This window comes from Podarcis filfolensis, assembly GCF_964270895.1.
Source record: "Podarcis filfolensis genome assembly, chromosome: 1".
Taxonomy (NCBI): domain Eukaryota; kingdom Metazoa; phylum Chordata; class Lepidosauria; order Squamata; family Lacertidae; genus Podarcis; species Podarcis filfolensis.
In genome coordinates, this window is record NC_139604.1 from 87,576,286 (window position 1) to 87,591,198 (window position 14,913).

Genomic DNA, 14,913 nt, shown 5'->3' on the forward strand with positions numbered 1-14,913 from the left:
TTCTGCATACCCATACAGTGGTACCTTGGTTCTCAAACTTAATCCGTTGTGGAAGTCCATTCCAAAACCAAAGCATTCCAAAACCAAGGTGCACTTTCCCATAGAAAGTGATGCAAAATGGATTAATCCATTCCTGACTTTAAAAAATAACCCTAAAACAGCAATTTAACATGAATTTTACTATCTAACAAGACCATTGATCCATAAAATGAAAGCAGTAGACAATGTACTGCAGTCACACAATCAGTCCATCAGTAGCTGAACTGGGTTCCACACAGTCACAAAAACAAGAGCCGCAAAAACAAAAATGCAAAATAAATAGCAAAAACAGACCTCAGCGTAACACTCAAAATGGAAGTGTGACACTCAAATTGGAAGTGTAACACGAAAAAATGGAGTGTGTTTGGCTTCTGAAAAAAGTTTGCAAACTGGAAAACTTATTTCCAGGTTTGCAGTGTTTGGGTTCCAAGTTGTTTGAGTACCAAGGCATTTGAAAACCAAGGTACCACTGTATATGACTATTTTCTGTATAAAATACAAATTTATGAAATAAGATGTTGCAATAAATAGAACTTGTATGTATAAGAGAGACTGCAACTCTAATTCCACTTACCTGGGAGTAAGCCCCGTTGAACTGAATGGTACTTCCTTCTCAATATACTTGGATAGAATTGCAGCCATAGGTGGCTTTGTGATGTGTCATTAGCCAGTTCATTAACTTTGCCTCCTTTGTAGCAAAATCCACTATTCTTGTAGCACCTTAGCTGCACCTAACTGATTTTCTTACAAAGGAGGGCTACCACCTCTGGAAAGTCACTAACTTTGAAAGATAACACACAGGGAAAGTAATTGATTTGTAAATATATTTTGACTGCCGAGAGTTGCGTGTTTCCTGTGTGCTATGATATATATGAAAAAAATATGTATATTTCTACACCAGAGGATGACAAAACAGAAGAAAGACTTGTGCAAAATAAACCAATTGCCATGGAATGGAAAATACCAGATCAAAGTGTGAATGAACGTTGGAATGGATTGAGGCATGTTCATACATCTCTGCTTGTACACCAAACTTAGCTTTATACTGTTGCTGAAAATATGGCATGATGTCCCCAGCTCTGCCTACTGTCAAGCGTCCTCTGCTGCTGGTATGTCTTGTGTTTTTGTCCTCAAGACGCTTGCACACCCATGAAGTTCTCATACTGTGAGAAATTGAATCAATATGTTTGGCTGCCTCAACGTTAAGTCGCTAAATAGCACTTAAGGACCTCTGAAGCCAATTATTTCCGTACTTGAGACCAAAGTCCAAAGAGACAGATGAAGACGGAGGAGTGCTCTGACTTTACAGTGATTCAGAAACTCTTTGGAGGATTGCAGTGTGTAGCAGTTATCCCACTGTATGCAAAATTTGGAAGGTTTTTGTTTTGATTACATCAAAAGAAGGCTTGAGAGAAAACCTTAACTGTGTAGATATAGCCTTAATCCATAGGGTTTGTTTTTTTTTGCAGAATAAGCAAATTTATCTTACATTCAGAGAGTGGTAACATTTTGATTTTTGAATTACCAGTTTTATTTTACTTTAAGAGAACCTTCCTAAGAAATCAGTTGTTGAGACCAGAGTTAAATAACCATCTACTGAAATAACTGATCTTTTAGAATTAGATTTTTACACACACACACACACACACACACACACACACACACACACAGTGTATAATCAATCAAATGGAGTGTTAATGCATTGAATTTTGTTGTTAGGGAATGTTCAGTTCATTCTTTACAATTTCTTCTTGCACACTACTATTAGCATCACTTCTCTCATGTAATTATTTCCATTCTTCTTTTCATGTGAGAATTCCAAATCTAATTATTCTTCATTAAATTTAATTTTTTGTGTGTGTCTACACACACACACACACTGCATCATTCTGTCTCACTTATAAATTAGGTCCTTTCTCCCCAAATCTCTAATAGAGGTGCTTTCACATGCTTTTCAACTAAATTGATTATATTTTTCTTTAATCAATATTTTGTTGATATTACAGCAGCAGCTAGTGAAGACAGACTTCTAATTTTGCAGCAATTGTCATTGGATCTTTTCCAATTGTTTTCACCATCTAGGTGCAATATTCACTTTTAAATTGTGTCTACAAACTACCAACTATACATGTGTCGGAATCGGATCCACCATCAAAATGTCTATAAAGTGTGTGTGTGGGGGGGGGGTGTTTCAAAATAGGGTAAGCTGGAGAAATGCCAAACCTTCCCCTGCCAGTGCTTTGTCTCCACTTACCTCTCACTTGCTTCTCTTTTGTGGACCCAAAGTAACTCTTGCAGAGAATAAAACTGCTGGCGGTATGTTTTAGGGGGAGAAAGCTTTGACACATAATAGAATCATAAAATTGTAGAGTTGGAAAAGATCCAAAGAGTCATCTAGTTCTTGCAGTGCAGAAATCCCAACTAAAGCTTCCATGACAGATGGACGTCCAGCCTCTGCTTCAAAACCTCCAATGAAGGACAGTCCAATGAAGGAGGGAGTTTGTTTTGCTGTTGAACAGCTCTTACCATCAGAATCCCCCCCCCCCCAGTTGTTTACTTGGAATCTCCTTTCTTGTAACTTGAAGCCATTGGTTTTGGTCCTTCCCTCCAGAGGAGGAGAAAGCAAGCTTGTGCCATCTTCCATGTGACACCCTTTAGATATTTAAAGATGGCTATCATATCTCCTCTCAGTCTCCTCTTATCCAGGCTAAACATGCCTTTCCTCATGCACCATATATAATGCCATCTATTAAAAGTTCTAAGTTTTAGGCTTGTGGGGTTTACCTGTCTCCCAGCTCCCATTAGATATTATCATGTTGATCAGCAAGCTCTAAATGAATCTGCTAACTACCATTGCCAGATATATACAACATTTTACATAAGTTCTTGAACAGTGGGCACAGACGAACTGGTGAAATGGTGATTTAGTTTGCAACCAATCTAGAATATTTATTGTGTTCTCAAATATATCTGATGTTGCTGCTGAATCTTTTGCCAGAACTCTGAAATATTGCAGGTGCCACATGCAAGATATTAATTAGAATGGGTGCTTGGGAGTGGGTGGTTTTCAGCTGGGAACTCTGAGGGCAACAATAAGTTCTAAATTTTGTGATCCAGCCTTTCTTCAGTAATAGTTGATAGTGCGGTCAGGCAAGTCACTTGGAATCTTCTGTTTTAGTATGCCCATACCAACATGCGACTCAAGCCTCAGAAACCTTTAGGGACTGAGCACGCAAGCCAGCAGAGAGAAGAACTCTGTCCGCCCTCCTGTTGCAAAGAGTTCTTATCTCTGCTGGCTTGCGTGCTCAGTCCCTAAAGGTTTCTGAGGCATGAGTCGCAGTTTTGATGCTGTTTCGAGAACCGGAGTTCGCCCAGCTGCTGACCAGTGGGCTGGAGCCAGCTGGGGGCCTGCCGGTGGCCCACGTCTCCCAGGACGCATCCCAACAGTCATAAACTCAGACTTGTTCAGATACTGTAAATTGAATTATGGAACCTGCTCTTTCTTTGGCACCTCTGCCAGGTTTATGAAAGTTGTCTAAACTCCAATAAACTTCTACCAGGGATGAGTCTGATTTTGTTCTGCAAAATAATATTGGTAGTGCTTTTCTGTCACATTTTTGTGCATATATATTCTTACATACTTTATTTCTTTGATTCTTAATCTGGTGATTTATCAAACATGAAAACATTGTATGTTAGGTATAAATGATCTCCCATTTAGTTGTATGGAAAGCTATGTATCTGTTTTTGAAGTATTTAACCCATACTGTATCTTTTATAGGTGAGGCAAATGATAAAGAGGTTCAAGTAATAGAGCTACCCATAGTTGACAGTCTACACCCGCGACCTCCATATTTGCCATTGGCTGTCCCAGAAGACTTGGCTGACAGGCTGATTCGTGTCCATGGGGATCCTGCAGTGTGGTGGGTCTCACAGTTTGTCAAATACCTGATCCGTCCACAGCCTTGGTTAGAAAAGGAAATAGAAGAAGCTACAAGGAAACTTGGCTTTAAACATCCAGTTATTGGGTAAGGTATTTTAATGCGCTACAACTACAATCTTAGACGTATCCCTAGTCTATTTTTTTTCAATGAATCCAGGGACACTTTTCAACTTCAATGGATTTTGTATGGGGACAGATTTGTAAATCCGGGGACTGTTCCCGGGAAACAGGGACGTCTGGTAACCTTACCCTATTCATGCTTATTCCTATATTGAAATTAGTAGGACTTCAGAGTGAACAAGAACATTTCACCTTCTTTAGCATTCTTTTTCACACAGAAGGCTCTGAAACACTTCTTGGAAAGTCAGAACTCAAAATGTATTGAGAATAAAGGATGTTGTCCTAAACCTATTTTGCTACTTTATTGTTTTAATGCATGAAGGCAGCAGCCTTGCTGTGTTCGTTATCAGAACCTAGTACTCTGAGATAAACTGCCTCTGAATGTGGGTGCTCTGTTTGCCCATTGATAGCCCTGTCCTTCATGAGTTTGTCTAATCCTTTTAAAGAACTTCCTAAGAGAGAGAACTCCCACCACCACCATTTATAACAGTGGTGGAGAACTTCTGGCCTGCAGGCCTAATTAGGCCCACCAGTCCTCCTGAGTTGACTGTTTTTGCCAAGCCATGGCCATCTAACCTACCCCTGACATTTTGTGCAGGGCAGGTAAAGCTGTGGTTGAGCTGAAAGGCTTTTCATCTGCAAAGCCCCATGAATAGTGCTTTGGAAGTGCCAACAATCAGCTGATCCTCCAGGTTTCTGTGTATAGTACTATGCAAAAAATGGGTCCCCTAGCATCACTGTAATGGCAGTTACATATTTTGTTGTAGAAATGTAGACTCCTGCCCACCCTTGCTTGGTTTAGATATGAAAAGAGAAGGCATACTTAATACTTTTATAAGATTTCTGTGACTTATGCTTACATCCAGTTGAAGACTAAATTAAAATCACAGTAATTAAATTAAAATCACAATAGAAATCAATAAAGTAAACAACAAAGAAGACATGAAGCATTAAAAAAAAAGATGAAGTCCTCAATGCAGATCCTTATCTAAAGTGATGCAGCAAAGCCTGTTGGTAGAGAAAGCTTTCACTGACCCGCAGAAAATGGCAAAAGAGGGTGCTACTTGAACCTCAAGGGATAAAGTGTTTCATAATCTAGGTGCAGCCACAGAAAAGGTTCTGAATAAGCATTTTCCTGTCCCTGTCATATCTAATTTTGCACTAATGGTCTTAATAATACTTGGATACAGTGCACCAAGAATTCAGTGTATAGAATTGTTCTCAGTTTTTACTATAAAAATTAGTGTAATTTTTGTTCCACCTTTTTACATACTAATATTATTAGCTATCTGCAATAGCCCCTTGGGTTTCAGAACTCAGCCACTTGCATAATATTGGTTATATATTTGAAAATAACTTAGTAACATACTAAAAATAAGACACTTCTAGTTTGAATCTATTCCTATCATTCAGTCATCAGTTTTGTGGGGAAATGAACAAGATCTTAAAGAAAATTGAAGCTTAATAGGGGACTTTTCAGTAAATATTTCTTCTTGTTTGTTTTTATATCCCACCCTTCAATTTTGAGGTGGATGACAGCACCAGCTAGTTCAGTGGTGTCCAAACTTTTTCAAAGAGGGCCAGATTTGATGAAGTGAAATGCCGTGGGGGCTGACCAAAGTTTGTTGAGCTTTTTTTAGGGTTGGAGTTGTTGAGGGTTTTTTAGGATTTTGCCACAGGGGCCAGATTAAACCGACCGGTGGGCTGGATTAGGCCCCCAAAACGGACTTTAGACATGACTGAGTTAGTTAAAACAAGACAGGGCACAATTAAAGCCATAATTGAAACCACAGAATCACAATCAAATTAGCACCAGTAAGTAACTATAGTACTACCGTAATAAAAGACAGCTTCCTTTCCAGAAACCCTGGAGAAAATTAATTTTACTCCAGTGTTTTAGTTCAGCAGGCATGTTTTAGTATGGATAAAACTGTAGAGAAGTGATAAAAATGCCCTAAGAACCCTCTTGACAAATACACATTTATGATACATGCAATGTCTTTTCACACAAGGTTAAATTCTGTGAGCTGGTGACTATATTTAAACCTACTGGTTATGTGTGTAAAAGGAGGCCATGCTGACCGTGTGGCGCATTAGTACCTTGAAGGTATTTGCAAAATCATAATGCTGTGATTCTACTGTGACATGTGTAAAATATATTGGCATTTGGCCTCCAACCATCTATTTGGTTTTCAAGCACTGAATAGTAATCTTTACTTCTCTCCACCCACCCTCAGCCATGTAACTAATCCAAGCCCTTGCTCTGTAGTTTTTGACAAATTTGTTCTGAAAATAATACATATTCTAATGCCAATTTATTTTACAGTCCGTTCTAATGAAAGTAAAGGACAAACGAACAAAAAACAAACAAATCCTGATCAAGAGAAATTTGTGTTTGCTTTTCATTGCAGTATTCATGTCCGAAGAACAGACAAAGTGGGAACTGAAGCAGCATTTCATCCCATTGAAGAATATATGGTACATGTTGAAGAACGTTTCCAACTTCTCTCCCGCAGAATGCATATTGACAAAAAACGAGTCTATTTGGCTACAGATGATCCTTCATTATTGCAAGAGGCAAAATCCAAGTAAGACCATCTTTGTACATAAGTGATTTTACATGAAGTGTGGCTATTTAAACAAACAGCATATTTACTTTTAATGCCTATATGAATACCTGTGTTTGAAACTATTTGCAAATAGCTATAACCTCTGAGTTTTATATACATGCTTCCAAAACAGGTATGGTAGAACAAGGCTCCGCTAATAGTAATCAGATACAGCTGAAAGCTTCTGATTTGTTCTTGAATTTGCTGGTCAGTTATGACACACATGAGTCATGGGTTTCTGTTTACAAGAAGTGGATAAAAATCCTGCAAAATTTAATTTCTCATTAGGGCTACAAGCTATGAAGGCATAGCAAACTGCTAAGAGGTGAAAAAATTGTTTAATTTCAGAGTGTGGTATCCAATTAACGAGTCCTGTCAGTGCAAGAATTTCCACTTGCGCAGCAAGGCTTCTCCCCCCCCCCACCCACCCACCCCTAGAACAGATTTAGAAGATACTTGAGGGGAGGCGGAAGTTCCATTGCACAAACAAAAATCCTTGCACTGGTGGGATGTACTACTTTGGGTGCAACCTCCAAAACTGAATGCTGATATTTGTGATGCATTTCCCCCTCAGGTATCCAAATTATGAGTTTATTAGTGACAACTCCATTTCGTGGTCAGCTGGTCTCCATAATCGGTACACAGAAAACTCTCTACGGGGTGTTATTCTGGATATACACTTTTTGTCTCAGGCAGACTTCCTTGTCTGCACATTTTCTTCACAGGTAAGGTGGTGCACATTATAAATTTCTGTATATCAATACTCCAGTAGCACAATATAAACCTGAATGGCTATAGTACTCAGTGGTTTCCTATAACCAATAGTAGTACTATGAAATACTTGAAATGTACAAGCATTAATAATTCCTCTAAAAATTATTTTCTTTCATAACATGCAGAAAATCAGTGCAAATCTACTATTTAAAAAAGGGAACCACAGCAATATGTAGCTCTGCTTGTTACATCTCAGAAATAATGAGCTGCATTCAGACATGCCCTTTGACATACAGGAGGAGGAAGAGGAAGCAATTTTAGCTGATCCCCAATGTTCTGGAAAGTCCCCACCTTTCCAGAGCAGCTTGCGAGGATTGGAGGAAGAGTCAGCAAAAAAATAATTTCCCCCCTCTTCCTGTAAGTGTGTCACATTAGTGGAACTAGTTTTCATAATTACTCTGGATCCAATCCATGGTATGGCTCATGAAAATATACTAAGTTTAAGAGAAGTGATTGGAAGTTAAAACTCTGCCCCTTTGAAAAAGATGACCATGGGGAGCAATGGTAGAGAGATTTGTTGGCATCTGTCTGTCTTGAGAGGCAATGGAGGAGTGCGCCTTTGTGGGGGTGAAGTCAAATTGTTGGATGGTTGCAGCACCTGCTGTGGCTGTAGAGCCAAATATGAGAGATACATCAAAAGAAATGTAAATGATAAACAATGTGAACAGTTGGTAGAAAACAGTATTATGTCAGAACATTGGGACTCAGTGGATCTCTCGCTGCAATTGATTTTCTATTAGTTTAGGACAAACAAAAGGGAATCCTTTTTGAAACAACTTGGTTATTAACTGGAAGACTACATTGCCAGATGTGGTGATGGCTGCTAATTAACCCTAAAGGGTTAATCACATTCATGAAGAGGATACTGTTGTGGATCATTATTATTATTTGTAGATCATCTGTCTTCAGAGGTATATTGCCTCAGCGGACAAACATTAGGAGATGGTTCTCTCAGTCACATAGTGTTTGAGAACTTGCTAGTGACATCTTAATGTCACTAATGGAGACCACTAACTAGCCTAAATGAATCAATCTAGCAGTTCTTTTCCTGTATTCTTCTAAGAAGTCTACCTTGAAGAGGGAACATCAAACCAAGTGCTGTATTCCTTTCTTGAGCCGTTAAATACCAGTGATAGATCATTTTAAAACAATTTACAAAGTCTCCCTGCAATATTTAAGGGTCTGTATTTTAATTATGTTTTTATTTGCACATATAACAAGGGGGGGGTGGAGAGAGAAAGAGATGAAATAACATTAAAGAACAAAATGAAGAAAAAGATGGCCTATCACTATTAGTAATATTTGTAAATTATTATTGACCCAAATTTAAGACTTTCTTTAATATAGGATTTCTCCGTCAGCATGTGCATTATTGCCAATAAAAATATTTTCATAGCGGTCCTTGCTATTTTAAGTGCTTTTGAGTTTTATTCCCCAGCTTTTCCTATTTCCTTAGTTCCTTGTTTCCAGGGCCACTTTTTATTTATTTATTAGATCTATGTAGATTTATATTCTTTCCTTAAGCTTTGTTTCCCTTTTACTTTCTTTCAGATTCTTCCTCACTCTGTTGCCTATTCTGTATCCTCCCTTCAGCCTCTTTCCTGTGGCCGCCCCATGTTAGGTTTTTACTCTCTTCCAAACTGACAGGTTCCCTTTCTGTCAGAAGGTGGACTGCAGACTATTTTATTTTTTCCATGCAACAAAACATTCTTTTTCACCATTTTAGTATCAGAGGATTAATTCCCATGACAGCAATGCAATATATATTTTAAACTTCCTTAGTAGTTTTACGGTGTTCCCCATCTACTGCAGTACCTGGCACAATGTGGATTAGCTCCCTGCATTGATGGTTTTTAAATTGCCCTTTTCTGCGGAGAATTTGCCTTGATGGTTAAGCATGATGGAAGAGATTATAGGATTATAAAAGATTACAAGCCTTTTCAGGTATGCTGTTCAAGTATATGCTGAAGAGTTGTACTTTTTATAATCAAGAAGCGAACAATATGCACTACAAAGCATTAAATTGTTTTTAAAGACTGACATTTTGACAAACCATTTCTTAACTTCATTCAAGGCAAAAATGTAATAAATGCCTCTTTCACTGTGAACATTTCATGGTTAGCCTTTTAATTATGGACCCAGAATGTATTCTGTTGCACATAAATCATTTTTGCTACAGTATTCATTTCTTCAGGTTTGGAACTATAAAGTACTGTTACTTTACCATTCATATCTTTCATTTGTATATTTTGTAACATTTCCATTAAGAGAAAAAAGTATCTGATCAATTCTTCATGGTATTCAGAAATCCTCTTAAATGCTGTAGCTTTTTATATTTTTCATTGTCTTGTATTGTGTACTACCTTGGAGGTCAGAAGTTGGGATGTAATTCAAATTAAAATATTAGATTTTGAAAGTAGAAATAGGTGGGGTTTTTTAAAACTATCTCCAGTTGCCTTTATTGCTGCAAAGTTTTTCCACACATAAGCTGAGGTTCTCAAATGCCAGTAGTGTGGGGATAGATGCGGATAGCAGACCAGCATTTGGTGATGTGCAACAATTTTACCAGTTTAGAACATGAGTTTAAATCTTGAACCTCACTCTACACTGTGCCTCATAGTATAATAGGATAAAAAATAAATATATATTAATTTCCCTATGAACAAGGAGATTCCAGAAGTGAAATAAACAAATGAAGATTACACTCGATACGTCTACTTTCTACCTTAGTGTTGACTTGCTTTTCAACACAAATAGCAACTTAGTATGAGAACAGATAATCAAATATGAGGTGGCACCAGTTGTTGTGAACTGTAGTGACTTTGTATTGGTGAAGAAAACCTACCTTTATTCATAGCTAGGCAAACACTGAATTTTGTTAATAATTAAACCGTTCGAATTTTGGTTTTGTTGCTTACTTTAGTACCGATTGTATTGTTTTTTCAGTTGATGATTGACCAGATTTGCTAATGAGGCAAGGCTTTTTAATGTTTATCGATTTGAAATAAACTTGGTTAAAAAGAGAAAAGTATGTTATAGAATCGTAGAATTGGAATCATCATGAAAGTTGTAGCGGTCGAGAAAGCCAGCCAGCAATACCATTCTGTACTTGCATGCAAAAAATATAGTTGAGCATCATAGAAATCTGCATATATGTGAGTCTTAAGGCTGTTTTCCACATATCACTTTAGCAGCAGCATAACATGTGACTAAGGAAACTTAGAGTGTGGCTGCAGCCCTTTCCCCAATCATTAGAGTTTCAGACTGTTATCTAATAATTCATTCCCAGATACTTTGCGATTGGGTTAGAGGTGTAGAAGGTCAGTATCAAATTATGGATGAGTGAGCCATTCTTCCTAGAGTATGACAGTGCCGTCCAACTTGGGCTGGGCGACATCTGGTTTTCAACATCACGATTTCTATCTGTGGTGGCGGAGGGCTTTGTTGGGCCTCCCTGCGGGGGCAGAGGCTCGCTCCACATCTCCCTGCAGCAGCAGAGGGTACGCCGTGCTTCCCTGCAGCAGCCGAGGGCCTTGACGAGGCTCCTTGCGGCAGTGGAGAGCCTTAAAATGTAAGGAAGTAGTACATTTAATAAAAATATTAAATAAGCCTCCATATATTATATTTAATATATTTTCAACTAATTTAAGAGTAGTTTAAGTGATTTCTTATTCAAGTTACATCTGCTTTCGCACTGAGAGGTCTAAGTGGAATCTGTGCATGCATAAGCCCCACTGAGTTCAACTAAACTTTCTTCTGCTTTCCTGAGAGTAAGCCTCATTGAATTCAGTAGGGCTTGCTTGTGAGTAGACACACATTTGCTTTCACTGCTTACCAAAAAACACCCTCCCCATCATTCTCACATAGTACCCAACCTCCCATTTCAGCATGAGGCAGCCAGCTAAATCTTCTTCCCTCCATTCTCCCCCCCCCCACAGAAGCCCACCCCCCACCCCCCACCCCTCATCCCAAACACCCTTCCTTTTTAATGTGGAGGAAAGCTATTTAGGGGGAACCAACAACATAAACACCCCCAGAAAATCAAAAATAAAAACTCTTCCCCCTCTTTTTTTCACTGGTGAGGGAAGAAAGACGTGATTTCCAGTTCTTTGTTTACTTTGCCTCTTTGATTGTCTAGGCATGGGGGTCCCTCTTAAGATTGTTAGCAGGCTCTGCATAATTAGCTGAGCTCTAAGTGGAAAGATCAGGTGAAGCTGAAAGAGTTTTCTGGTTTGTGTGAGGGCTTATCTTCATTTCTTATTGTTAGGAGGGTGGAGGGAGAGAGCACAGCCCTACTCCCAACTAGATTGGATAATGCAGAATTTAAGCTATAGTAATGTATCCAGGTCTGTGTCCCTTGTCACTGAATATGTTGCTTATTTTGTCTAGAATTGGTCACAGACAAAGCAAAAATTTGCTGAAGTGTGGAAAAACATGCCTGCTTTCTTGTGCAATTCCTATTTTTTTCAATGGGCCTTGTGTTCACAAGTGGATCATGCCCATATTTTGTGAATTTGAGGACAAGTTCTTCCATTTTAAATATATCTGAAAGTAAACAGTGTGCTTTCAAAAGTCCTTTTCCTGTGTACAAGATTTTTTAAATTTATGAAATAGATGTTTTAAAAAGCTACAAGAAATTTAAATACCATTCATCTTAATCTCAATGAGACCTAATAATATCAGGAAAGATAATGGTTTTGCTTCTTCCTTGTAAATAAAAATGAGCAGAAATGGCTTAAGTAATAGATAAGGCTGCAGTGTTTGTTTTTGAGGGGGGGAAAGTTACCCACTTCTAATTTTAGAGTGTCAAACCTCTCTTGATTATAATGAGACACCTGTTATACCAAAAAGAGATACTAGCCTTCAGCCTTAATGGTAACATATTTGGTAATTGTTGTGGCCACAGAACTGCGGTTTCAGAGTGAAGCAGTCAGAAATAGTGTTTAATAAATCATATATGCACTAAAGTGTTATAAAATATTAACAGTTATTACTGTTTTTGTTAGGAATAGATGATGAGGGAATGTGTAAATCTGAGATTTTGATAAATTGCTGTGCTTTAAGTTTATTAAAAGGGATACATGTTTGATCACTCTAGATTTGAATTTATTTTGTTTACCTACTATCCATCTACCTCTTTTATTAAAACATTTATCACCACTCCTGACCACCTTCTACAGCATACAAAGGAAATAAAAAATTGGTGATTGGCCCAATTTTTCTTTCCGTGTTCTCTGGCACTTGTATACTATTCATTTTTCATTTCCTTTTTCCTTTTGCTACTCTGCTTTGGACTTGATATTCATATTCCATTTAATCGATTTAGTGGCAACTCTGAAAACCAAGAGGGTTTCACATTGCTCTGAAGGTCATGAGATTATAAGTCATTCTAATATTCTCCAATTATCCAGAGCCTTGGGCCTGTTGCCAAGACATTCCTATCTCCGGTTCTAAGAGGGCTTGTACTTAAGCCTGACAGCTTTGGAGTTGCTGAAGGATATCACTGCCAAGCCAGATCATAGTCAGAGGGTTGTCTAGATGCCTTGGGCCAATTCTAAGGAGGTTCCACAGAGTAGTACTAAGAATTTGAATTTGATCCAGTGAAGACCCAATGTAGTAAATGTCCTTTGGGCTTCTAGTAGGTTCTGAAGTTTCTTACAGAGGATGAGTTACTTTTTTATTTAATTGAAACTTTTTTAAGGTTCAGCAAGTCAGGCTTGGGGCTTATAATATAAACTGCTGTGGTGTGAGTTGCTCAGTGGTAGAGCTCATGCTTTGCATGCAAAAAGACCCAGGTTCAAGCCAACAAAGTAGGTGCATCCAGTTAAGTTATACTCAGAATAGGCCCATTGAGATTAATCATGTCTACTAATTTCATTGGGTCTGAGTATCATTAACATTGGATACAACCCAAAATGCCTTTGTCTCATTCTCCAGATGTAAGCAAATTAAAATTACTTTAAATTGAATGTTTTAAAAGGCTTCTGTAAAACATTATACAAGGATTAACATTGTTGCATTCTGTTGCTAATTGCTTAAAGTTGAAGTAATATGCTTTATGAATGATTGGAGAAGAAAGAAAGTTGGACAAGATACACTTCTGTAAGGAATACTTAACTGATGTACTGTCATGCTGTTTGCTAATTAATGCTTTTTGTTACTACTTTCCCTAGGTTTGTCGAGTTGCCTATGAAATCATGCAGACATTGCATCCAGATGCATCAGCCTTTTTTCACTCTTTAGATGATATCTATTATTTTGGGGGACAAAATGCTCATAACCAGATTGCCATTTATGCTCATCATCCCCGAACTGCTGACGAAATTCCTATGGAACCTGGAGATATAATTGGTGTTGCTGGAAACCACTGGGATGGTTACTCCAAAGGCGTCAATAGAAAATTAGGAAAAACAGGCTTATACCCCTCCTACAAAGTAAAAGAGAAAATTGAGACAGTCAAGTACCCCACATATCCAGAGGCTGACAAATAAAGACAAGCAGGACAGCTCGCCGTAACACTCACTTTGAAGCTATTTCAACCAACCATACTGTTGGCTTTTGTGGGATATGAATTTGCATTTTAACATACAGTTAAAATGAAAGCCTTTTATCATTCGGACTGGATATACAGCTTGGAACAATTCAACGGGCCATGGTTTGGACTTCTTTTGTTACATGCACTTGCACTCATGCACACTGATACACATTCAACAGGGAACCTGTTGTTTTATACTGTTTGTCTCTTTGAGGACATGTCCCTCCCATGAGTCATATATGAGCCTTGGGCTCAGTTCTTTGCCATTAATAGACTATAATAAGACTTTTAACACTGCTGCATTGTGTAATTTGAGTGACATGAGCATATTTTGTATGTGCAGAATTTAAAACGTGGTGCCTCTCTTTGAAAGATCCAGTGACCTTTTGGAAGAGCCATGCCTAGTTCTGTCGATGGGTAAGAGTTGTACTTGCCTTTAACTGATGATGTTGTTATGACCACTGAATATGCTCCAACCAACAGATTCAAAACTCAGTCTAGACCTTTCTTTATAGGAGTTTTGTTAGCAATTTCATTGATTAGTTCATCTCATCATTAATAAAGAGTACATCCAACAATAAAATAATTGTCTGGTAGGAACTTTTGTAAAACAATGCCATGAACAGATTATTTGGTACTATTGCTGGACATTGTCTTTGATAACAAAAAATAAATTCAAAAAAGAAGTAGCTGGAGTTATACAAGTAATTTGATTTTAAAATTTGGAAGAACCAACAAAGGTCTATCTTTCCAGATCCTTGATCTCTTTATTTGGAAAATGATCTGTGATGAAATTTGATAACATTTCGGATTTTTTCTGGTGTTCTCAATCAGCAGGAAACTGCCAGTCAAGACTGTTTATTTCTTTCTTGACCAAGTGACAAGACTGCAGC

The 14,913-nt window shown here is 38.0% G+C and overlaps 1 protein-coding gene across 2 annotated transcripts in view; it reads left to right on the forward strand.

Annotated features, from left to right (window-relative positions):
- FUT8 (fucosyltransferase 8) overlaps positions 1 to 14,709 on the forward strand; it is an 84,517-nt gene extending 69,808 nt beyond the window's left edge. For both annotated transcript variants that reach the window (XM_083604724.1, XM_083604723.1), the window contains 4 exons: positions 3,821 to 4,067; positions 6,514 to 6,690; positions 7,286 to 7,436; positions 13,659 to 14,709. In XM_083604724.1, the coding sequence (XP_083460850.1) occupies positions 3,821 to 4,067; positions 6,514 to 6,690; positions 7,286 to 7,436; positions 13,659 to 13,976 (893 nt within the window). In that variant the 3' untranslated portion in view covers positions 13,977 to 14,709. The remainder of the gene's footprint in view (positions 1 to 3,820; positions 4,068 to 6,513; positions 6,691 to 7,285; positions 7,437 to 13,658) is intronic.
- Positions 14,710 to 14,913: the final 204 nt, after the last annotated feature.